Source organism: Talpa occidentalis, unplaced genomic scaffold (assembly GCF_014898055.3).
Source record: "Talpa occidentalis isolate TD23 unplaced genomic scaffold, MPIMG_talOcc4v2.1 talOcc4.17, whole genome shotgun sequence".
Lineage (NCBI taxonomy): Eukaryota > Metazoa > Chordata > Mammalia > Eulipotyphla > Talpidae > Talpa > Talpa occidentalis.
In genome coordinates, this window is record NW_023601754.1 from 52,620,097 (window position 1) to 52,642,621 (window position 22,525).

At 59.7% G+C, this 22,525-nt stretch overlaps 1 protein-coding gene across 4 annotated transcripts; it reads left to right on the top strand.

The window, feature by feature from the left end:
* The first annotated feature begins 875 nt into the window (after positions 1 to 875).
* DHCR7 (7-dehydrocholesterol reductase) lies at positions 876 to 20,645 on the top strand. Of its 4 annotated transcripts, none has more exons than XM_054697433.1 (10): positions 876 to 913; positions 4,492 to 4,742; positions 10,236 to 10,375; positions 11,894 to 11,997; positions 12,524 to 12,746; positions 13,745 to 13,835; positions 14,474 to 14,687; positions 16,300 to 16,504; positions 17,114 to 17,245; positions 19,540 to 20,645. In XM_054697433.1, the coding sequence occupies exons 4-10, from the start codon at positions 11,900 to 11,902 to the stop codon at positions 20,002 to 20,004; spliced, it is 1,428 nt and encodes a 475-aa protein (XP_054553408.1). In that variant the 5' UTR covers positions 876 to 913; positions 4,492 to 4,742; positions 10,236 to 10,375; positions 11,894 to 11,899; the 3' UTR covers positions 20,005 to 20,645. The 4 variants fall into 4 exon arrangements, with proteins under 4 accessions (XP_054553408.1, XP_054553409.1, XP_054553407.1 ...); XM_054697434.1 differs by lacking the exon at positions 876 to 913 and adding an exon at positions 7,004 to 7,141 and having other exon boundaries at positions 2,123 to 4,742; XM_054697432.1 differs by lacking the exon at positions 876 to 913 and adding an exon at positions 2,123 to 2,599.
* The last annotated feature ends 1,880 nt before the right edge of the window (positions 20,646 to 22,525 follow it).

Here is a 22,525-nt window from a genome sequence, read left to right on the forward strand (position 1 = left end):
CGGGGCCCCGCCCGCCCCGCCCGCCCCGCCCCGCCCCGCCCCGCCCCGCCCCGCCCGCCCGACGCGGGGGGGACCGGCCCCAGGCCCCGCCCCCGACGGCCCCGGCCCGGCCGGCGCCGACTGGCCCGCGGCGCCCGGGCGGCAGGTCCCGCCCCGGCAGCCCCGCCCCGCCCGGCCTTTCCGGGAGCGGATTGGGCCGCAAGCTCGCGTCAGCCCCGGCCGCCCCGCCCCCCCGGTCCGCGGGCGAGGATTGGGCCGCAAGCTCGGCCGGGCCCCGCCCCCGGTCCGCGGGCGAGGATTGGGCCGCGGTCCTCACGTGACGCCCCGCCCCCGAGCCGCGGAGCCCCGCCGCGCCTGCGCAGGAGGGAGGCCGGCCGAGCCGCGCGTCTGGGCCCGGGCGGCACCTGCGCCGCCGCGCGGCCTCCGCGGCGCTGGCCCCCCCGACCCGCCGGTACCGGCCCGAGACCCAAGCGCTGCCCGCCCCCCCGACGCCGCCCCGGCTCCAGCCCGAGGCCCGGGCGCTGCCCCCCGACGCCGCCCCCCCGGCTCCAGCCCGAGGCCCGGGCGCGGGTGCTGCGGATTTCGCGGCTCGCGCTGACCCGGACGCGGCGCCGGGCGCGCCCCCGAGGCCCGGTTTCCAGGCGCGCCCGAGGGCGGGCGGCCCCGGGGTCGATCCGCGCGGCCGCGGCCTCGGGCGCCGCCTCCCGCCCCCGCGCTCGGGCCGGGCCGGGCGGGGCGGGGCGGGGCGGGCCGGGGCGTCAGTCCCGCCGGCGCGAGTGGCGCGCGGAGGCCCGGAGTCGGCCCAGGGGCGGGCGCGGCGCGCGGCCAATCGCGGGGCGCGGGGCGGCCGGGGGGCGGCGCTCGGGCGGGCCGGGCCGGGGCCGGCGGGCGGAGGCGCGGGCGGGACGCGCAGGTGAGCGGGCGCGGGGCTGCGGGGCTGCGGGGCTGCGGGGCCGGGGCCGGGGGGGGCCGGCGGGCGCGGGGGGCTGCGCAGGCGGGGCCCGAGCTCGGGGGCGGCGCCGCGGGGGGCGCGCGGGCGGCGGGGGCGCCGGGGATGCGCGTGTCTGGCGGGGACCCCGGCGTGGAGGGGCGCGGGGGCCCCCCGGGGTGGCCCTCGGGGACGCTCAGCCCGCGGCGGGGCGGGCCGGGCGCTCCGGGCGGCCTCCCCGGGCCGGCGCCCCGCTGGGGAGAGCCGGGCGGGTCCGCGGTCCCGGCGCGCGGGGAGGCCGCGGCAGGTGCGGCCCGCGAGCCGCTCCCTGGAGGGGGAGGGCGCGGGCGGCGTGGGGAGCCCGCCGGGGTCCGAAGGGCCCCCCTTTCCTTGCCAGCCGTTGCTGCTCTCCCGCTTCCGGGCGCTTTAGGGTTTTATTTAAGGCTCTCGTTGAGGGGGACCCCCCGCGAGCGAGCTTCCGGCGGCGGGGGGGGGGGGGAGCGGGAGGGGCCGGACTCCGCCCTCCTGGGCGCCGCCCGCGTCGCCGCGGAGCATCCGCGCGTCTCAGGTGGGGACGCGGGACACGCTCCGCGAGGGAGGGTCCAGGGGCGTCGGTGCCGGAGAGCCCCCCTGCACCCTGCGGGCCCCCGCGCCTGCTCTGGAGGAACAGCCCCCGGGCCTGGTGAGGGGCTGTGAGCCCGGGGCGCACATCCAGGGTCCAGGTTTGCTCCACGCTAGGCCTGGAAGCCGCGAAGAGCGATGGGGCCGGGATGCCCTGACCCCGGCCCGGCCCGGGGCGGCCAGAGCGCGCTGGGCGCGGAGGGCGGCGGCCAGGCCAGCCCTGGGCCCGGGACGCGGCCGCTGTCGGGCGGGCGTGGGGCTGTCTTTATTCTTTTTATGGCTCCTGATTTTCCCAGGCCACGCCCGGCTGTCCTGCTGCGGGTGCGGGTCCGGCCCTTCCTGGGCCCAGTGCCCCTGCTCGTGTTACCGAACGCCGGCCTCCGTTTCCCTCAGCCAATAAAAGGAAACTGAGTTTGAGGAAAAGGAAAGCGGTTTTATTTGTCGACAAATGAGGAGGGCGGCCGACTCGTGTCCGAAAAACCACCGTCCTCCTCTTTGGCAGCGGGCAGGGGTGTTTATACAGGGGGAGATGGGTAGGGGTCCGCGAAGGGGGGGGGAAGGGGTCCACACAGAGACCAGCTCAACAGGGAGCTGGATGGGGGTCAGCTCCTTCATCTTAAGGGAAGGGGAAGGTGTGGAGGCACAGAGAGGGGTGATCGCCAACTTGTTTTCCTTAGGGCGAGGGGGAAGGGTCTGCAGGGAACCCGGTGGGCGCCAGCTTGTTTTTCTTCCCAAGGGGAGGGGAAGCTGCAACAAATGGGAAAGACAAGTCCTCAATCCTGTTAATGCTAGACAAGGGGAATTGCAAAAAATGGGGGAAAGACGAACTTGTTAACTGGATCATAATCCCCACTCTCAGTTATGACCTTCCATTTCTATGGGAAAAGGGGCGTCGTTGTCATCTGGCTGCTTCCTGCTGAGCAGGGTCGTCGTGGTGGGGGTTTACGATGGAAGGCCTGCACTTACTGGTGCCATAGTTCCCGACACGATGTTAAGGTCTTGGTGCTGGTGTGGCAGCGACAAGATATACAACACAGCGTAGTCCTAAATGTAAGAGGGATTACTTTTTCTCTTCCTCAAGATGATGACATTAAGGCTACAGCCCTCACTGGAGAGGACCGGAGAATAATATAGTTACGGAGACATAATTTTTCTCTACCCTCATCCCAATTCTGTAAAATAGTAAACCAAATCTAATTTTAACAATTTTCCCTATATTTGCATAAACTCATAGGGCAGAGTAAACAAGTAGAGTGTTGCTGGCTTTGTTGAAAATTCCACAGGCCTTAGCGTGAGCTTTTTAACATCCAGTCCATGCCGGCTTTATCAAAGTCACAGTCTCACCAATCTTCACCTGAGAATTCCTCTTCTCAAGGTTCCCAGGACTTTTTCCAGGGTTTTCCTCAGTCCTGTCCATGGAGGCAGCTTCCTCATTTTTCATGGAGGTCTCTGGAACCCAGTAAGCAAGGTGGCAGGCTCTTCTTGGCTCGCTCTTCTCAGCTCAGCACGGTTTATTCCCAGAAGAATTTCAATCAAAGCCTTTTAACAAAACATGTTTAATTTACCAGGTTAAGGAGAAATAAATAAAATTCCCTATTGAGATTATGCAAAGATAGACATTGTCCTGAGAAGTACAAATATTGCCTATAAATTTTTGGGATGAGACAAGAGAAAAGCAAATGCTTCAGTTTGTTCATAAAAAGATGCAAATTGTCATTGTTAAGATCATAGCCCAGCTTAAAGACAAGGTTTCTGGAGACCCAAAAAACCAAAACATTAAAAACTAATTTTTTTTAAAAGTCATGAAATATTATTCAAATCTTCCTCAGTGTACTTTCCATATATTAAGTCTCCATCTTCTGTTGGTAATTTTCATAAATCAAATTTTTATAGGCTCGGTAGGTCTTTTCAGTTCCAAAACATATCTATATTGTCAGTCTCTTTTTGTGAGTTTTTTTAAAGACAAAGCTCAGCAAATAAACTTTAGAAAGAACAAAAACTCGAAAATGACCGTACCTAAAATCACGGCTTAAGGTAAAAGACAAGGATGTTTGCTCAATTTTGTGACACACATACACATATATATTTCAGTATAATCAGAACCATCCAATAATATTATACCAGAACATACTAGGTTTTAAAAATCGCATATATTTTAGAACACTTTAATCAATTTTATATATGCTGAAAAGGTATAACTTTTTCCCTCAATGACAATTTTTATGAAGTTTTAACATTTCTAGATTGGTCCAATGTGTTTTAGCATTTTGCTATAAGGAAAATAATTTATTAAGAGTCCTAAGACGAATCAAATAATTTTACTTGATTCAAAAAAAAAAAAATTTACCATTTCTGAAATTTGACTCCAAGAAAAGTTTTTCACAGGCTTAATAATATATACAGATTTTTATAAAACAACACTAAGGTACCCAGAGTGATAACTAGAGGTTTTTAAAAGTAGATATATTTTCACAGTGCTCAACAATGCTGACAGGACTATATTTTTCAGTTTACCAAGTCCAAGGGTAAAAGAGAACCAAGATTTCAGATTACCTAAACAGTTTTTAATTTGTCATCAAGAACTAGTAAAAGCAGTTTAAGAATATTTGAGCCTTTACTGCAGATGGAAAAGAAATTAAATTTTGGTTTTACGTAAGTACACCACTGATAATAAATTTGAATATTCCTAAAGCAAGTCATTCTAGCACATAGCATTTTTCTAAGATACCTCTCTCAGATCTGCAAAGCTTTAACACCTTTTTTTTTTTCAAGATAGCTATTTTGTTTTGACACTAAATTTTTCAGACCTTTAGCATATTTTTTTACATACATATCTTAACACAATCTCGCTTTATTTGCATTTAGAGTTACAACATTTTAGTTTTTAATTTTTAGATTGTAAGACTGTTGTAGAAGACTTTTGTCTTTATTTATGCCCACAGGCCCAGAGATCTTTTTCCAAAGTCCAAGCCCCCAGCAATTAGGCAATAGAGCATCCATTGCCCCAGCAGAGGCACATTCATCGCACTTTAAAGCAAGCAGGGAGTACAGAAGCTGGAGACTCCCAAGAGGTCATCTGGTCATCTGGGGCACACAAGTCAGGCGCCTGGCCGGAGAAAGTCCATCAGTCACTCCCTGAAACTTTTAGTCCACTCTGAGGCCTTGTCCCAACAAAACTTCACCTAATTAACAGGTAAGCCTCACATTTTTTACTTTAAGACATTGTTAGAGCGGTTATGCTATTATTCCTTTGTACTGGATAACTCATACATAAACACATGTTTTATTTTTTTCTGGATGATAACAATAAAGTTTTGTTTTCCTACTATAAGAAGCAAAAATACACCAAAAGCTCATCAAGCAGTCAACAAACTTTCGTTATTAAACTTAGTAAATCCTTAGTTTTATAGGAAAAATATACCACCATTTAAATAATGATAAGAAGAACAGAGATACCAACTGTAGCTCTAGTTTTTCTTAGGATACGAAGTTCAAACTGCAGAGTTATAAAGGAAACAAATTTATATACCAGAGGTTTTTTTTTTTTTTTTTTCCTTGGCTAGGACAAGGGAAGGAAAAATCAATTAAGTTGCTTACCTGGGGAACAAAGGTATTTCTTTCAAGGTAAAGAAATAGTGGGCCAGTCTTTTTAGATGAGAATTTTATCAAAAAGAAGTCCAGCTATAAACAAAATCACACTTATCTCTGTTAACATAGACCAGGTCAATATTTTTTCTTTTTTTCTCTTTTTTTTTTTTTTTTTGACCACTCCAAATTTTTTAAAACACATTTAACATACAATAAAACTTTTAACTCCCAACATTATAAATCTAAGACATATGTGCTTTAATTAAACCATTACATTTTGTACTAGTTTTTGTTTACCAAAAATTTTAGATCGCGATCTCAAAATTTGGGTTCTTTTCTATTAGAATTTATATAGGCGCCATTTAAAATGATTTTTAACACAGTAACCCTCCAGAGACAAAAAAAACACAAAGGCAAAGACATAGACACAGAGATCTCTTTCATTTAGAATTTTGGCCATTTGCACTAATTTTTAGAGATAGTTATTTTACCAATATTTCTGACAACACTGACAATAATTATTAATTTGCTTTTTAATATCTTTTCTAACTAACTCCTTCAGATAAGAAAACATTTCTCAAGTTATATTTGTAAGAATGCCCCTTAGGTTCTAAAGAAAGTGGGGCATAAAATTCTCTATCAGTTTTCTAAGGCCACATATTCCTTTAAATTCCTTGAAGAGATATTGGATGGGTAGACAGTTTCACCAAAACTATATCCCTTTCAATACAAAGATAGACTAATTCCTAAAACAACTTAAGATTTCAAGTTAAGTTGATATAGCCATCTAAGTTCTGTTGTTTTTTTTTTTTTTCGTTTTTGTTTTTGTTTTTGTTTTTAATCAAGGAGGTTTCCAATAAGAGAGATGGAAGTTAAAGTCCTTACATGTTCTAATAAGCATCCCATTTTAATCATTTTAAAACCTCTAGAACCCAAGATTGGAACCATTTTTAAAGACAAGCATAGAAAACTCAAATTGCTTCACGGAGTCCTAGTTTCTGTTTGACCTCACGGATGAGGCCTGGTCCTAAGAAAGATAGAACATGGGCCATGAGATATACATGGGCCACGAGAAGGACAGCAGAAGAGGCAAATTAAGATCTTAACTTGGCAGCTTATTTGTTCTTAGATTCTTACTAGAAATTTGATAAGGAATATTATTTACAGAAACCTACTATGTAGTTTGATTAGTAAATTGATTATTTTAAGAGACTTAGATTTTCAAGGAAACCTAAAATTTTATGGTCAATAAGAAGTTTAGAAATTTTCCAACCAACTAGCAAGCTTCCTTTATAGCTAACTAGAAAGTCCAAAGTAATCTTGACAAAACCATCTGAGCCTGATCCCAGAAGTCTCAGCACGTGATCAGAAAAAGCCTGCAAATTTATAGGAAGAAAACACCTCCTTAAAGTGGAGAACACTCTCTTCAGCTTACTTTACATCCAATTATTACAGTGACTGGTAAATACTGAGTTAGGTATCTGACTAAAACATAAAAAGCAGAAAAATACCAAATTTTTAAATTATCCAAGACCTGATTCCAGATACTTGCTTGAATTCCTTACACAGGCACAAAGATCAGATTCACAAATCTATTTGCATAAAATGGGGAAAAGGTAAGGTAAGACAAGAATAGAAAAACTGAAAAAGAGATGTCCACAAGACCAAAAACCTGGCTCACAAAATGCCAAGAGCTGGAGGCCTGGGTAGAAGGGATTAGCATAGCCATTGACACAGCTATGGAAACCAAGATCCTCAGTCTCCAATGCCTAGATTACAAAGCATAACACCCAAGCAGGTATAAAGATATGGAGATTGGGCCTATTGCAGAATTGGGCCTATTGTAAAATCTCTGGTCACTTTCAGATTCTACATAATTATCCAGAATCAGCAACTAACCCGAAGGCTCACAAGGGGCGAATCCCTCCCAAACAGAAGACAACTAAATCCGTTCAATCTCTGCACAAGCTCCGGAGAGCATACCGTCTGCCCACCTGTGCCTAAGTAGCTTCCTCTTTTCACCAACCCTCTCCCTCTGCAGGGCAGCAGCCTCCCTGCCTGCCCATGACCTGTCTCTCTGGGGCCTCTCCTCACTGACCTCCCTCAGCGGAGGTCACTCTCCTCAAAGCCACCCACCTGCAACCACGCAGGCCTCTCTCAGCAAACCTGTCCCTCCTGGGGCAGCTGTTCCTGCCCGCTTGTGTCTCCTTTACTTTCCTTGTCCCCTTTCCCTAATAAGCCTGCCCTTTCAATATAACTAATGTCTCTGTCTCGTGGAGAAACTGGCCTGGGAAGCTTGCTGCAGGTCCCTGAAACAGGAGCTCTGGCAACACCTTTCCCATAGTGAACCCAAAGACCCCGCACTCCAGACCCACTAACTCCAAAAACAACATCAAGTAGAAGTCCTGGTCCAAGCCCAGTTTTCTCTCTGGAACAATTACAGTCCTTCCAGCCATCTGCCAATGTCCTAGAAGAGTCAGAATAATCTTAGGTTGCCTAAAGCCAAAGCATCTGGACTGACACTGAATGTCAGGGTAAGATTTTAGCAGAGCATAGATAAAAGGAGCTCACAGGTGAGCCAGCCAATGTGGAAAAGGAGAGTATATTGCCTGGCTCTTGTGCTAAAAAAAAATCAGTCTGTTCCCCACAATCAGTTTTTCCTGGGCTCCTGCAGGGAAACCATGATAGGGGTTGCTTCTTAGACATAGGTTTGTAGCTACAGGTCGACCACTCAGTTAATATTTTCCCCAAGGGGCTTTTAGATGGAACAAATACGGCACCTCTCATAAGTCTAACTAAATCCCTGGCTTCCAAAAACAAACGGGAAACTCCAAATACCAAATACCAAATAGATATCAAGTGACAAAAACACCAAATGTTTCCCAATTCCCACTCAACCGGGCCTAACACACCAAAGAGCGCTCCAAATTGAGGGAGACTCATAGACTCCCTCCCAAATGAGGAGACCTGAACTCCCTCTGCGAGGGGACTCAGATTCCTCCCGAATGTGTGAAGGCCAAGGTCTTGGCGTGCACGCCAGGGGAACTTACACCAAACGCCAGGGGACCGCGGTTTTCCATCCAGTTTCCATTTCCTCAAAGGTAAATCCAGGGTGCAGAGAAGAGCTGTGCCTCTCCCGAGGAGGACTTGGGAAGTTCCCCGGAGGAAAAAGAACTCCGGCAGCTGCTGGGACTCTCCCTCATCCTCCTGGAGAGAGGGCGCTCCCTCTCAGCAGGAGGGTCAGGATGCCACCCGGGATGCCCAGGCCCCTCTCTGACAGCCCAGACCAGCATAGATAGGTGAGCCCTGGTGCTCTGCAGCGGGCAACAGCTCCGTCAGTTGGAAGTCAGAGTTGGGGTTGGGAGAGCCGAAGTGGCATCCACCTCCTGGCTGGCTCGCCAAAATTGTTACCGAACGCCGGCCTCAGTTTCCCTCAGCCAATAAAAGGAAACTAAGTTTGAGGAAAAGGAAAGCGGTTTTATTTGTCGACAAATGAGGAGGGAGGCCGACTCATGTCCGAAAAACCACCGTCCTCCTCTTTGGCAGCGGGCAGGGGTGTTTATACAGGGGGAGATGGGTAGGGGTCCGCGAAGGGGGGGGGGAAGGGGTCCGCACAGAGACAAGTGGGCGCCAGCTCAACAGGGCGATGGATGGGTGTCAGCTCATTCATCTTAAGGGAAGGGGAAGGTGTCAAGGCACAGAGAGGGTGATCGCCAACTAGTTTTCCTTAGGGCGAGGGGGAAGGGTCTGCAGGGAAACCGGTGGGCGCCAGCTTGTTTTTCTTCCCAAGGGGAGGGGAAGCTGCAACAAATGGGAAAGACAAGTCCTCAATCCTGTTAATGCTAGACAAGGGGAATTGCAAAAAATGGGGGAAAGACAAACTTGTTAACTGTATCACTCGTGCCCACACGACCGTCACGGAACAGTGTGACCCACGCTCTGGCAACAGCCGTGCGCCGGGCCGGGAGGCCATCTGTCCCCGGAGCACAGAGGCTGGCTGGGGAGCGTCTGGGCTTGCCCGCGACTCTCCTGCCGCCTGAGGGCCGTGGTCACGTCCCAGCAGGCATGTGCGGTTCTCAGAGCCTCTTGCCATCGTGGGGGCCGCTGCCAGCGAGGCAGCCCCTTCCTGCCCCCAGAGGGACAGCCCCGGCCGGCCCTGCCCGCAGCACGAGCAGTGAGGGCGGCGGGGCCGTGTCTGAGGCCTCCGGAGCCGGTGCCCCCTCCAGGGAAGGAAGCGCCCGAGTCACAGCCCCTGTTGGAGCTGCGGAGTGTGGGCTCAGGCCGCCCACGTGTGCGTTGCATGTCCGATTCCCGCAGCTCACCCCCGGAGTCGTTGACCCTCAGTGTGTATTCTAGATTGTTCTGCAGGTCAGTCACTGACCTCACAGCACGTCCCAGGCTCCCTCCCCCTGCCTTTCCCTAAGTTGGTAGGATCCAGGGTGGTGCAGGGGTGCGGGCTGGGCCCCCTTCAGCACCAGCCTCAGGACCCCAGAAGAACCAGCCTGGCTCCTGGAGGCAGGTCCTCAAGGGCACGGGAAGGGGTGCAGACCGGGAGGGGTGCAGTCTCGTGACTGTCCCAGTAGGGGGGGGGGAGTTGGAGCAGCTTCACTCTTTATTGGCAGATTTTTTTAAATACTTACTTTTATTTATCTTTAAAGAAGCCGTGGGGGGCGCCTGCCCCCTCATAGCCCTCGGCAGCCCCGGGGCATCTTTGCCCCAGGCCTGCTGACTGACCCTCCTCTCCGGCTTGAAGGACAGCGGCTGCCTGCAGAGCCAGGCTTCCAGCTGGTGGGCTCCGCCGGCTCCTCGGAAGTGCCTGTGGGGGCTGGATTCCGGCTGACAAGCTTCTAGAAATGTTTCAGGTGCACGTGCGGCTGCTGGGTGTGAGTCTACAAGAGAACACCTTTGCTGGGTTGTTCTCATCCACCCGTGTGCGGGCTCCTGGCCAGGCCGCCGCCTCCATCTGTCCAAGGACTGTGTGATAAGGCTGCCTGGTCCCTGACAGTGGACGCTGAAGAAATACCATCTGGCCTCTTCTCTCCCTCTGATCCTGAATTGCCAGCTCCTGAGCGTCTCTCTTGTCTCCATGTCCCCTCAGGACGTGGCCAGCAGGTTGGCGAGGCTCAAACAGGATCCTCTTCCAGACCCCAAGAATCCAGAGCCTTTAGAGGCGGCTGTTGCAGAAGAAGGTCATTTCCCTTCCCGCTCTGCTGTGAGGCCGGTGGCCGCAGGTTGGAGGTAAGCGTCCCCGCACCAGTGCCCACGGGCACAGGCAGCCCCTTCTCAGCTTGGAAGAAGTAAAGACGGCAGGTACCTCCGCTCTTGGTGCCAGCGCCTGTCGGTAGGCCCAGGGCTGAATAAACTGCACCGGGCACCTCCCTCTGCCGTTTCCTGCCAGCTGCTGCCCAGCACGCTGCCCACATGTCTGGTACCAACCCGGCGCTCGGGGTGGAGCTGGCACTGGCGCGTGGAGTCTGCAGCCCGGGTAGCCTCTAGGGCTGTTTCCGTCCCCAGCGGTGCCTTCCTCCAGGCCACCCTCCTCTTGGGCTTCCCACGCTTAGTTCCGAGGCTACGAGTTTCCTGGCCTTTCTGCAACCTCCAGTGTGTTGGGCAACCCCAGGGTGATGTCGGTGCTACACGTCGACTCCATGCAGCTCGTGTGTGGCTTGGGGTGCCGGCTCCACCTCCCTGTCTGTGCGCCCAGGTGCCAGGGAGGGACGCTGGGCAGTGGGGAATGGGACCAGAATGGGTGGGGAGCCGAACGGCTAAGTTTGATTAGTCTTTATTTTCATTTCTTATGAATTTTTTTATTTTGATCAAAGCCTCTGTGTGTTACAATATAATGTAGCTTTCAGGCGTTCACCATTGAAAGTCCCTGTCCCTCGCCGTGCCGATGTCCTCTTTCCTCCGCTTTACCCGCCCTGTTCCCCTCTGGCAGCCCGGTTGGTCTTCCATAAACGGATTGAGAACGGCAGATGGGCGTTGCTTAAAGATAAATTCTTTAAGCAAGAAGTAAGGAGGGCTTGAGAGCCCGCGGGGAGGGCTGCAGCTGTCCGGGCTGGGGGGCCATCAGCAGCTTGGAGCCCCCGGTGGCTTCGTGCTCAGAGGAACGAGTCTCCTATTCTGGACCCCCGCAGGGCCTCCCCCGCGAGGGGCAGGAGGGGCACGCAGGCGGTCAACGTTGTGTTAGAGGGCGTCGGAGCTGTTGATCTGCGTGACAGCTCTGAGAGCGTTCGGGAAGTTATTAGAGATAGGCGCATACAAAGTTTAGCAAATGGTAAGCGAGGCAACCGTTCATTCAAGGAAAAATAAAAGGTCGTTGCAAGGAGGGAGCATGCCGCGTGGCCTCTGAACCAGGATATGTGTAGAGGTGGCGGGTGCCGCCAACGAGGTGAACCACAGGCGAAGGTCGGTGAGGACCTCGTGGGCATATTGGTGGTACGAGGGAGGCTGGGAGGCGGGAACAAATGGTCAGAGGTTCGAGCCGTGGCGGCCGTGGTCGCGCGGTGGGGAAGGCCTGCGGCCGCCACGAACGGACGGGCTTGAGACAGCGGGAAGTGGAGAGGCCAGAGGAGAGGCTGTCACAGCTCTGGGAGCGATTCTAAGGTGCCGCGAGGTCTTTCTGGCCTGGAATCTGCGTCCAGGCTGAGGTGGCAAGAGGGGGCGTGGAGGAGGCCGGAGGGCCCAGGGGCGGCGGGTGGATGCTGTTGGGAGCTTGGGGTGTTCGCGTCTGAGCCGCGTCTGTTCTTCCCTCAGGGCCCAATGGCTGCAGAATCCCAGCCCCGCGCTCCCAAAGCCAAGAGCCCGAACCGCGTGGCCAGCGGCAGGGCCGCAACCCAGGGCCAGTGGGGCCGCGCCTGGTAAGGCTCTTGCCGTGTTCCCGGCTGGGAGATCAAGGGGTGTCTCTGGGCGCTTGCCCGCCCTGGCGGTTCTCTGGGCCTGTTGAAAACAAATCTTGGTTTTAAGGTGAAGGCTGAGGAAACAGTGCACTTGCCCCTTCTAGCAAAGGAGGCATTTGAAAAAGGAGAGCCCGGGAGCTGCCTGAGGGGCAGCTGGCCTGGCTCTGGCGCGTGGCTGACCTGGGCCTCCTGCAGCCAGAGCGCAGCGGGGGCTTGGGAGGGGCTGAGTGTCCTGCAGTCGGGGACCGGGGGTCCTGTGACCTCGTGGGTCACTGGGGCCTCCTCCACTCACGTTGAGGGTGCCGGGCAGTCTGTGGGCACCCGCAGACCTCCCGGGAGGTCGAGACTCCCGGGGCGAGAGGCAGAGCCCGTCTTGAGGGCCGGCCGGCCGGAGCAGGGGGACGGGCTGAGCTGGGCGGGCGCAGTGCCCGGAGCCGGGGGCACACGGCTGGCGTGACCTGTGACCCGCGACCCCACCCGCCTGCAGGGAGGCCGACTGGTTTTCCCTGGCGAACGTCATCTTCCTGCTGCTGTTTGCGCCCTTCATCGTGTACTACTTCATCATGGCCTGCGACCAGTACCAGTGCGCCCTGACCAGCCCCGCCCTGGACCTCGCCACGGGGCGCGCCCGGCTCTCCGACATCTGGGCCCGGACGCCGGCGGTCACCTGGAAGGCGGCCCAGCTCTACGCCCTGTGGGTCTCGTTCCAGGTCAGACCCTGGCGCCGGCGCGGGGCCCAGGGGTGGCGCGTGTGGGGCCCCGGCCGCGGTCTGGGTGGTGGAATCCCGGCCCTGGCCGGCTGCTGGGTCTGGGACCCGCGAGCGTCCCCTGAGCCAAGGGCAGGCAGAGCGCAGGGAGCAAGACCCCGGGGAGGCGCGAGGGGCCGGGTGGCCACAGGGACCCACCTCCCGCCCCCGAGGGACGCCTCACTGCAGGAGACACCCCGCCCTGCCGCGTCCCCGCTGGCCTCCCAGCCCGGAGGTCGCCAGGCGAGGCTGGGCAGTGGCCCGGGACTGTGTTTCTTGTCTGGGCCCGGGCGCTCCTAGGCCCCTGGGAGATGCCGGCTCCCCCCGCCCTGGGGATGGGCTCCCCCCGCGTCTGCCCAGCGCCCCGGAGACCCTGTCATTTGGGTTTCGTTCCCTTTGGGTTAAAGGGCTGGGGCAGCTGGGCCGCACGTGCACACAGCCCGCTGCCCCCGCAGCCGACCCATTCGCACGCTGGGTCCCTCTGCCCCGCGGCTGTTTCTGGGCGTGGCACCCCCACACGCTGCACCCTGAGAATTTGCCCTCGTGCAGAGAGCCCCGGCGAGGTCCCTCCCTTGCCATCCGCTTAGGGGCAAGGGCCAGCCTCGGGCGCCCGTGGGGACGGCCAGCAGGTGAGCGGTGGGCAGCTGGGCGGCCGTGGGGAGCGCCTGCTGACGCGTGCGGGGCCCCTCTTGTGAATGGGATTATTGCCTTTAAAGGGCGCGTTTTGTGTCTGTGAATGTCAGCCCAGCCTGCTCTGGGCCCGCACGGCACATGGGAAGGCCCAGCGGCTCCCCCGGGGTTGAACGGGCTCCCCAGCTCCCGAGCCAGAAGCTCTTCTGCAGGAAATAACCGTCCCCCAGGCCTTCCCGCCTCCTCGGCGCCTCCACCCCGGCCTAGGGAGGCCGGGCGCAGCTCCGCTGACCCCCGGGTCAGCTCCGCTCACCTCTGCTCGCTCTGCCCAGGTGCTCCTGTACATGGCGCTTCCCGACGTCTGCCACCGGCTCCTGCCCGGCTACGTGGGCGGCGTTCAGGAGGGCGCCGTGACGCCCTCAGGTGAGGCCTGACCTCGCCCTCGCTCCCCTGACTGCCCGGCCCGGCCCTTCCTTTCACGCCCTCCCCTGGGCTGCTCCTTCCCAGATCTGCTCCCTGACAACAAGGAAATGTAGCTTGGGGTTACCGCGGGTCAGGGGATGCCAGGGGCAGCCCCGCACTGCCCTGCGTGGGGTTGGCGGTCATGATCCCCGATAACGAGGGAAGCGCGTGGCTGGCCTGCTGCTGGCCGCCTTGCCAGCGTGACCCTGCCCAGGGCACAGTGCGTCTGGGCTCGGGGACTATCGTTTAGGGCACTGCTGTCCCTCACAGCCACCCGAACCCCCCTGAGCCCGCAGGGGGGTCCCCCAGCCCTGCCCATAGCGGGCTCTGGCCCCGGCATCTGCTCCCCGCGCGGTGCAGAGCATCTGACACCGTTCGCTGGTTGCAGAGCCTCCAGCTCACAGAGTGCAGGCAGATGGCCTGCGATGAGTTAAGGGGTGTCGGACCCCACTCCAGGGGCTCAGCAGAGGGGCAGCAATCCCCACAGCAGCAGCGGGAGGGGCGCTGCTGGCACCCCCCTGCAGCTGGGGCCTGGGGGTCGGGCCGGGGGGCTGCCGGGGCTGGGCCGTGGGTGCTCCGGTTTCGTCCGCCCTCTGCAGGCGCCGTGAACAAGTACCAGGTGAATGGCCTGCAGGCCTGGCTCATCACGCACCTGCTCTGGCTCGCCAACGCCCACCTCCTCTCCTGGTTCTCCCCCACCATCATCTTCGACAACTGGATCCCGCTCTTCTGGTGTGCCAACCTCCTGGGCTACGCGGTCTCCACCTTCGCCATGGTCAAGGGCTACTGCTTCCCCACCAACGCCAAGGACTGGTACGTGCCGCGGCGGCCGGTGAGCCGGGCAACAGAGCCTTTGAAGGAGGCGCTGCCTGGCACTGAGGCTCTGGAGCCTGGCGAGGTGTGGGCTGGAGCATGAGGCTCAGCTTGGCAAGTCTCTCTTTGGTGGCCAGGTCAGCCCTGGCGGCACGCGTGGGAGGCCCCTTCTGAACAGGGGCACCGGGCGTGGCCCCTTGGCAACATCAGCGTCGCCCGCGCCACCCCCTGGGAACCCCGGTTATTGCACTGGTGTTGGTGCCGTCGTGGCCAGCCTCCCAGCGAGAGCCCGGCTGGTTGGTGCTGCTGTTAAGGAAGCCTCGGGTCGCGCCGTGGGTGGACAGTCACGTCTTCATCTGTCTTTTTTCTTTAAGATTTAAAAAAATTGGGTCTCCCCGGTGGCTCAGTGGTTGAGCGCTGGGTTGCGATGCTGCCCGCAGCCTCTGCTGCGCCAGTTCGATCCCCGGCTGCTCCCCGGCCACCAGAGGAGGGTCCCGCATGGCGCGCAGACCTCTCCTGCCGCCCGCTGCTCCCCTCAGCAGTGTCCTTCGGTCCTTCTGCCTGCTCTGCTCCCCGCTCTGGCTCTGGTGAATTCTCTCACCCTCCCGCGCTTCTGACTGTACACAGTGCATGCATAAACAAAAACAAACAAACAAATAAAATAAATAAATAAAACATGCCTCTATAAAATAAAAAAAAAATGTATATTCTTTAAAAAAAAAAAAGATTTAAAAAAATTTATTGATGCACACAAGAGCTGGGGTACAGGCCAGAGGTGTGGGGGTGAGAGGATTCCCCAGAGACAGAGTGGGGAGCAGAACAGGCAGATGGACCGAAAACCCGGCTGAGGGGAGCAGCGGGGAGACAGGAGAGTCTGCTGCGCCCGCCCTGTGGGGAGCTCCCTGGCCGGGGATCAACCTCGGGCCGCAGTGGCTGAGACTTAACCCCTGCGCCACCAGGGAGGCCCTTCCTCTGTTTATCCACCTAGTCACTCCCCGCCACCCGCCCATCTACAGGCCCACCCAGCCACCCAGCCACCCCGCACCTTCCACCCCACCCACCCAGGAGTCCGCCCTTGCCCCGGCCCCACCCCGCCCTCCCTGGCTCCCCTCATAGCCGCCATGTTAGGGTCCTGTAGCCGGGTGTAGGCGATGGGGATTTTTGAACAAGGTTCTCGTTCTCGGGGTGCTTACCTTGTAGGCTGGGGGCCAAGTAAAGACAAGTGTTTGCTTTAACAATTCCACGTCGTCCTTCGAGACCGGTCTGAGCAGTCACGGGCGGTGACGGCTCTCAAGGCTCAGGGAAATCCCGTCACTGCCTGGGTGGGCGCGGCCCCGGCACTCGGCCCCTCTGCCAGGAGTGCAGCCTCGGTGCCCGCGGAGCCCCGTGCCGAGTGCCCTGCCGGGGGGGCCCAAGTCCAGCCTGCGTGGGGCCCTGCGGGAGCCCGGCAGCGGCGGGGTGCCCTGGTGTCTTCGGAAGCACAGCCAGCCGCCCTGCCCGATGAGCAGCCCCCTGCACACAGCACCCCGAGTTGGGCCGCCCCGCGTCTGCGTGCGCGAGGCGGGCCCCGTGTGCGGCTTCTCACCACGTGTCTTTCCTTTGTGTTCTTAAGCAAGTTCACAGGCAGTTTCTTTTACAACTACATGATGGGCATCGAGTTCAACCCTCGCATCGGGAAGTGGTTCGACTTCAAGCTGTTCTTCAACGGGCGCCCGGGCATCGTCGCCTGGACGCTCATCAACCTGTCCTTCGCGGCCAAGCAGCGGGAGCTGCACGGCCAGGTGACCAACGCCATGGTCCTGGTCAACGTGCTGCAGGTAGGCTGGCCCGGCCGGGGGGGCTCTGACACGGGGTGGGGGCGCTCCCGGGACCCCGACCCGCCACCCTGGGAAGGCGCGCCCCCCACGCATCGGATGGCGTGGAGGGACAGGGGCGCTGCTGCCATGTACGTGTGGCCCCGGGAACGTGGGGCCTTGCCCGGAACCGGGGCTTGTTTCCCGCGCAGAGTTCAGGGAGCACCCCCAGCGCCCCCCGAGCTCGGCCACAGTCACACTCTGAGGCCCTCGCGGGCCCCAGGTGAGAAGGGGCAGGAGCAGCGATCGTCTCCCCTCTGACCTGTCTGTACTCAGACGCCCGTCCCCGCCGACCCGTGGGGGCAGCGGTCGCCGGGCATTCGCCCGGTGTGCCCGGGGTGCACGGTGCCTTGTCGCCGCGGGCTGTCCCCAGCCAGTCCCGCCCGAGCGAGCTCTCGGCTCCATCGGGCATCGCCGGGCTCCGTCTCTGGTCACTGTGGTCCTCCTGGACGAAGACACCCGCCCCGTCCCCACGTCCCAGGCCAAGCGCAGGGATGGCCCTGGGTGGCGGCACGGAGCACAGCCCCACGTGCCCTGGTCAGCGCCGGGTCAGCGCCTCGTGCTGTGTTGCAGGCCATCTACGTGCTGGACTTCTTCTGGAACGAAACCTGGTACCTGAAGACCATCGACATCTGCCACGACCACTTCGGCTGGTACCTGGGCTGGGGCGACTGCGTCTGGCTGCCCTACCTGTACACGCTGCAGGTGAGCGGGCGGGGGCTCCATGCGCATGTGTGTCCGCAGCAGCCTCGGAGGGAGGGGCAGCCTAGCGTGGGGCCCCTGCAGAGGCCCCCAGAGTGACCAGGCAGGCGGGTATCCTCAGGCCTCTCTCCCGGGTGTGTGGGCGCGTCTGTTCCCTGTGGGCTCAAGAGCCGTCCCCCTGGAGGGCGCATCCTAGGGGTGGGGCCCCCTGACCGCAGGCTACAGTCTCCACAGCCACTGGGGCGCTCTGCATTTGGGGGACACACTTCGCCCACGGAGAAGGAGGTGGTGTGGAATGGATTTTGGGTAGGAAGGATCGACCTGGGGACGCAGGCGGACGCTTGCATTCGCGTGTGTTGCCGCAGAGCTCGAGGGCGGCAGGCTGGCTTCTTGCCTCACGGCGGGCTTCCTGAGGGTCAGGCTGGAGACGCGGCGTGGCCTGAGGGGACCTGGCTGCCACCCGCTGGAGCCCAGAGTCAAGAGGTTCTCCTGATGGCAGGGGCGTGCTGAACCCCAGGGGAGCTGAGGAGGAGCCCCTGATTTGCATGGGGGGGTCAGCAACAGCTTCCAGGGCCAGCCACAGCCAGATTGAAAGCAGAGTGATGAGGCTGGGTGAGAATGTTCTGCAAAGGTGGATGGGTACGTGCAGTCTCCTCTGGAGAGTTTGGGGTGAGGGGCCCAGGGTCAGGGACTCAAGAAACGTCCCTGCGTTGTGAGCCACACAACAGGCTGCATGTGGCAGAACCAGCCAGTCCCACGGAAGCAGTGCCCGCGCTGGCCTGGGCAGCCCACAGGGCCTGTGGGACCACCAGCTGGGTCAGGCCTCGGCACAGCCCCCACAGGCCCCTGAGACCGGGCCAGGTGAAGCCATGAGGGTCGCGGGGTGCAGGTGGGTGCTGTGCTGGCAGCTTCCTTCCGGCACCCTGACCTCCATGCAGCGTGCCCCACAGTGACTCGGGGGTTCTGAGCAGTAGGTGGCAGAGCGGCCTGGCCATTCCACGGCCAAGAGCGGCCCTGCCTTCCTCTGCAGCCTCTGGGCTCATGCCTGGGAGGCCTGTCCAGGCCACCACGCATTTCACAAGTAGATGAGGAGGCTGGACGGGCATATCTCGCCCCAGGGCACCCTTTGTGAGCAGCGAGCTGGGCTGCCTGCCTGAACCGGTCGCACGAGAACAGATCTGCCAGGAAAGACTGGCCGGGCAGGACCCACACTGGCCGGACACAGCAGGGCCTGCGGCGGTCATGCCTTGGGCTGCTGTTAGCTGGTGGACCCCAGGCAGTGTCCCAACACAAGGGCCAGGGGAGGTAAGTGGGAACCTCACAGCAGAGCAAGAAGGTCCCCGCAGGGTGCGGAGGTCCTGGACTCCTGTTCCTGCCCCCCAGGCCTGGTTAGTGACTACAGGTCCCCTGGACCCGTCTTTCCTCCCATGGCCCGCGGGCTCTCTGCTGCCCCCTCGGACGTGCAAAACAGCAGTAATTGATTGGTTTTATGTGTGTGGTTAACCGTACGCGGTGCACTTGTGTGTGTGTGTGTGTTTGTGAGTGTATACACACACACACACAATCTGTATACCAGGCCTTGTTTGACCACCGTCTGTGAAGTACACGTGAGTGTGTATTTTATCTTGATTGCGTTGCTTGGGGTTCTCCAGAGACAGCGAGCCAGGCCGTGTGGGCTGTGTATGTATAACACAGGCGCAGGCTGTGTGGGTCACCCCTGGCCGAAAGGGCAGCAGGCAGTGCCCAGCACGTCTCAGTGGTCCTGGCAGGCCACCATCTTCAGGACAGAGCAAATGTCGAGTGGGGCTAAGGCAGTGCTGGTGGAATCACGGTTGCCCGGGGCGGTCTGTTCTCTGAAGCCTTCAACACGGTAGAGGAGGCCACTGTGTCCTGGAGGCTGACCTGCTTTACCCCACGTGGACCGTGGGAAATGCTGGTCACCCCTAACCAGCAGCTGCCCAGCAAGAGCCTGGTGGTGACCAGACACCGGGGTGCCGGGCCTAACAGGGCGTCACCTACAGTGAACCATGATGATGTGTTGGGGTGACGTTTTTATATTGTGTATTTACGTGACGTGGGACGTAAATGCGTGTCCATGTAACCATCGTGCACGTAGATCCAGCCGTCTGCGTGGGGCTGGGGGATGGAGGGGCTGGGCGGCCAGGTGTGTGTGTTCCTCCCCTGAGCCCAGCAGCCCTCCCGGCAGCTGCTTTTATCTCCCGGCAGAGCCGGCTGAGCCCACACTCCCGGCCGCTCCCCGGAGGAGCCTCATCCGACCCCGTCCTCTCGCCCCGCAGGGTCTGTACCTGGTCTACCACCCCGTGCAGCTGTCCACCCCCCACGCCCTGGGCGTCCTGCTGCTGGGCCTGGTGGGCTACTACATCTTCCGGATGACTAACCACCAGAAGGACCTGTTCCGCCGCACGGACGGACGCTGCCTGATCTGGGGCCGCAAGCCCCGGTTCATCGAGTGCGCCTACACCTCGGCCGACGGCCAGCGGCACCGCAGCAAGCTGCTGGTGTCCGGCTTCTGGGGCGTGGCCCGCCACTTCAACTACACCGGGGACCTGATGGGCAGCCTGGCCTACTGCCTGGCCTGCGGCGGGGGCCACCTGCTGCCCTACTTCTACATCATCTACATGACGGTGCTGCTGACCCACCGCTGCGTGCGCGACGAGCACCGCTGCGCCCACAAGTACGGCCGGGACTGGGCGCGCTACACGGCCGCCGTGCCCGCGCGCCTGCTGCCCGGCGTCTTCTAGGGGCCGTCCTGGGGGAGGACCCGCGAGCCGCGCAGCCGTTGCGGGGGGCTGTGGGGGCATCCCAGCCCCACCCAGAGCCTCAGCTTCCTTGGTGGTGACATGGACGCCTGGCGGGCTGGCGCTCCCGCTGCTGGGCGCTGCTCCCTGGCTCTCGGGCACTCCGAGGGTTGGGCCTGCTGCCTTCTCACCAGCAGACGACCGTCCCCGAGCCTTGCCGAGGGCGACTGTGCTTCCTGTCGTGGGGCGCCTCCCGCCCCCGCCTCCTGGACAGACGAGGCCGCGCTGGCCGGTCTTGAGCCCAGTGAAGGGGCTGCAGGGAGTGCTGCTCGGGCCAATGCCGGCGCCTGGACCCCTCCTCAGCGGCCCCATCCTGAGCTGCACCCGACGCCCTCTGCGCGCACGGCCAGATGTGTCGCGCATGGACACGAGGCTCCGACACGTCCCTAAACCAGCCCTGCCGCCAGCCACCCCGGCCGGGCCTGCCCAGCGAGATCCGAACCCCAGCCTTGGGCCAGGCCTGCCAGGTCCTTTCCTTCCTCGGGCGCCCCCGACCCAGAATCCTGCCTCCAGACTCGGCTGCCCTCGTGTTAGTCTTTATATTAAACTTTCTACTCGGTCTTCCGCTGTCCCCTGCGCCTGGCTGGCCTGATGACACCAAGGGCTGCGTTCCCGCGGGTCGAGGAGGCCTGAGAAACTCGCCTCAGCGAGGGTTCACGCGCCCCGGGGGCGCTGTGCCTGGTCGGGGAGGCCGTTCGTTACCACAGGGACCCCAGCAAGTGGGCCAGGAGCCAGGAGCTGGCCGGTGCCCGGCCGGCTCGGCCCAGAACCGGCCTGGGAGTGTCGGAGTGAGTGCCCAGCCCTGGCAGGGCCCCTGCCCCAGGCTGCGAGCTGAGCTGAGCTGACCGTGGCCTCCTGAACAGGGATTGGGGAGCAGAGCCTGGGTCCCCCCCGGACCAGCCGGGAGCCCTGTTTGCTGTCCTGGAACTGCACCCCGCCCCTAGGGCTCATGGGTCTGTGGGGCCTCAGGGCTGCATTTGTCACAGCCGCACCAGGCCTCGGGCACCGGGAGCCTCGGCCCTGCCTGGTTCAAAGTCTGGGGGCACATGGCCCTCCCTCCGGCTGGGGTGGGGTGACAGCCTCTCGGCCTGGGCTCTGGGGCGCTGGTTCTCTCCCCGCCCTCGCTGGGCAGGGCTCCGGGGCGAGTGGGGCCGCCTCTGAGCGCCGGGCTGCCGTCTGCTCACTGCTCCTCTCCCCTCACCCCAGCCCGCGGTCTCCTGCCCTCACTGCCCTTTGTGTGGGAGGGAGCGGAGAGCACCGGGGCTGGCAGGCACACCCAGGCGGGCACGCCCAGGCGAGGGCAGGAGGCCTTCCCCGCGACGAGATTACAGCGCTGGCTGGAACATGCCGGCATCTGCCAGGCTCCGCTTACACGCGTCACGTCCTCGGAGAAGCCGCAGCCCCCGGGCGGCCGGGAGGACACTGCCCCTTCCCCAGCAGGGCTGCCAGTGGCCACACGTGCCCAGGGGCTGCACCGGATCAGCGCAGCCCCTTCCTAGGGGTCAGCAGCCCCTGGACAGTGCACAGCGAGGCTACGGGGCATGACCGAGTTAGTTGTGCCCACGTGGGGATGGAAACCAGTGCCTCCTTCCCCCCGGGCCCTGGGAGCCCACCCACCGGCTTAGCAGCGTGACGTGTCGCCCCAGCCTGCGCTGACCCCGGGGGAGAGGACGCCTACCCTGAGGACCAGGGTCTGCCACAGTAGCCTGAGCTAAGACGTGCAGGCCACTCCTTGGGCGCACAGGGTGACCATTCGCGGGATTGCACACTCACGGGGCCGTCTCGGGGGTGCTGAGTGAGAACCCCAAAAGGCAATCCGCACCCCCTCACACGAGCCCCAGGGACAGCTGTGTTGAGCTGCAGCCCCGATGGGGGAGTCGGCCAGAAGGGGGGCTCTCACGGCGCGGGAGGGCCTGTGGGGCTGGAATGTTCTGTGCTGGTGGGTGTGCAGACCTGTGCAGAATTGCAGTCGTGTGTGCACACGCAGGCGGGCACACGTACCAGGTGGGGGCTCGCCTGTCCCAGCTCTCGGCGTCCATGTCCTGGTGCCATGGTGTCCTGCTGGGGAAGTTGTGGGAGGCCCCACCCGGTATGGACTCACCTGCCCAGAACACGGACAGAGCAGCGGGCAGCAGCCCCCCGGGAGGCAGCTTGGACCAGACGTGGCCCCGGGGCCAGCCTGCACCAGCCTCTGCCCCGAGCTGCCAGGCCCACCCCAAGGGAGGGACGTGGCTGGCTCAGCGGAGCTCGGCTGTCAGGCCCGAAGCCCGGAGCTGGAGTCCACACACTGGACGCGGTACCTGTGGCCTCGGGGCAGGGAGGGGCACGGGGCCTCCAGGCTCTGGCTCAGTGCCCTCTCTCCCCCTCCTGCGTGCCACCTCCCCACCCTCTGCTGGGAACAGCAGATCGGAGGGAATGGGACCTCCCCGTGGGCCCTGTGCCCAGGGATCACAGTCGGCACGGG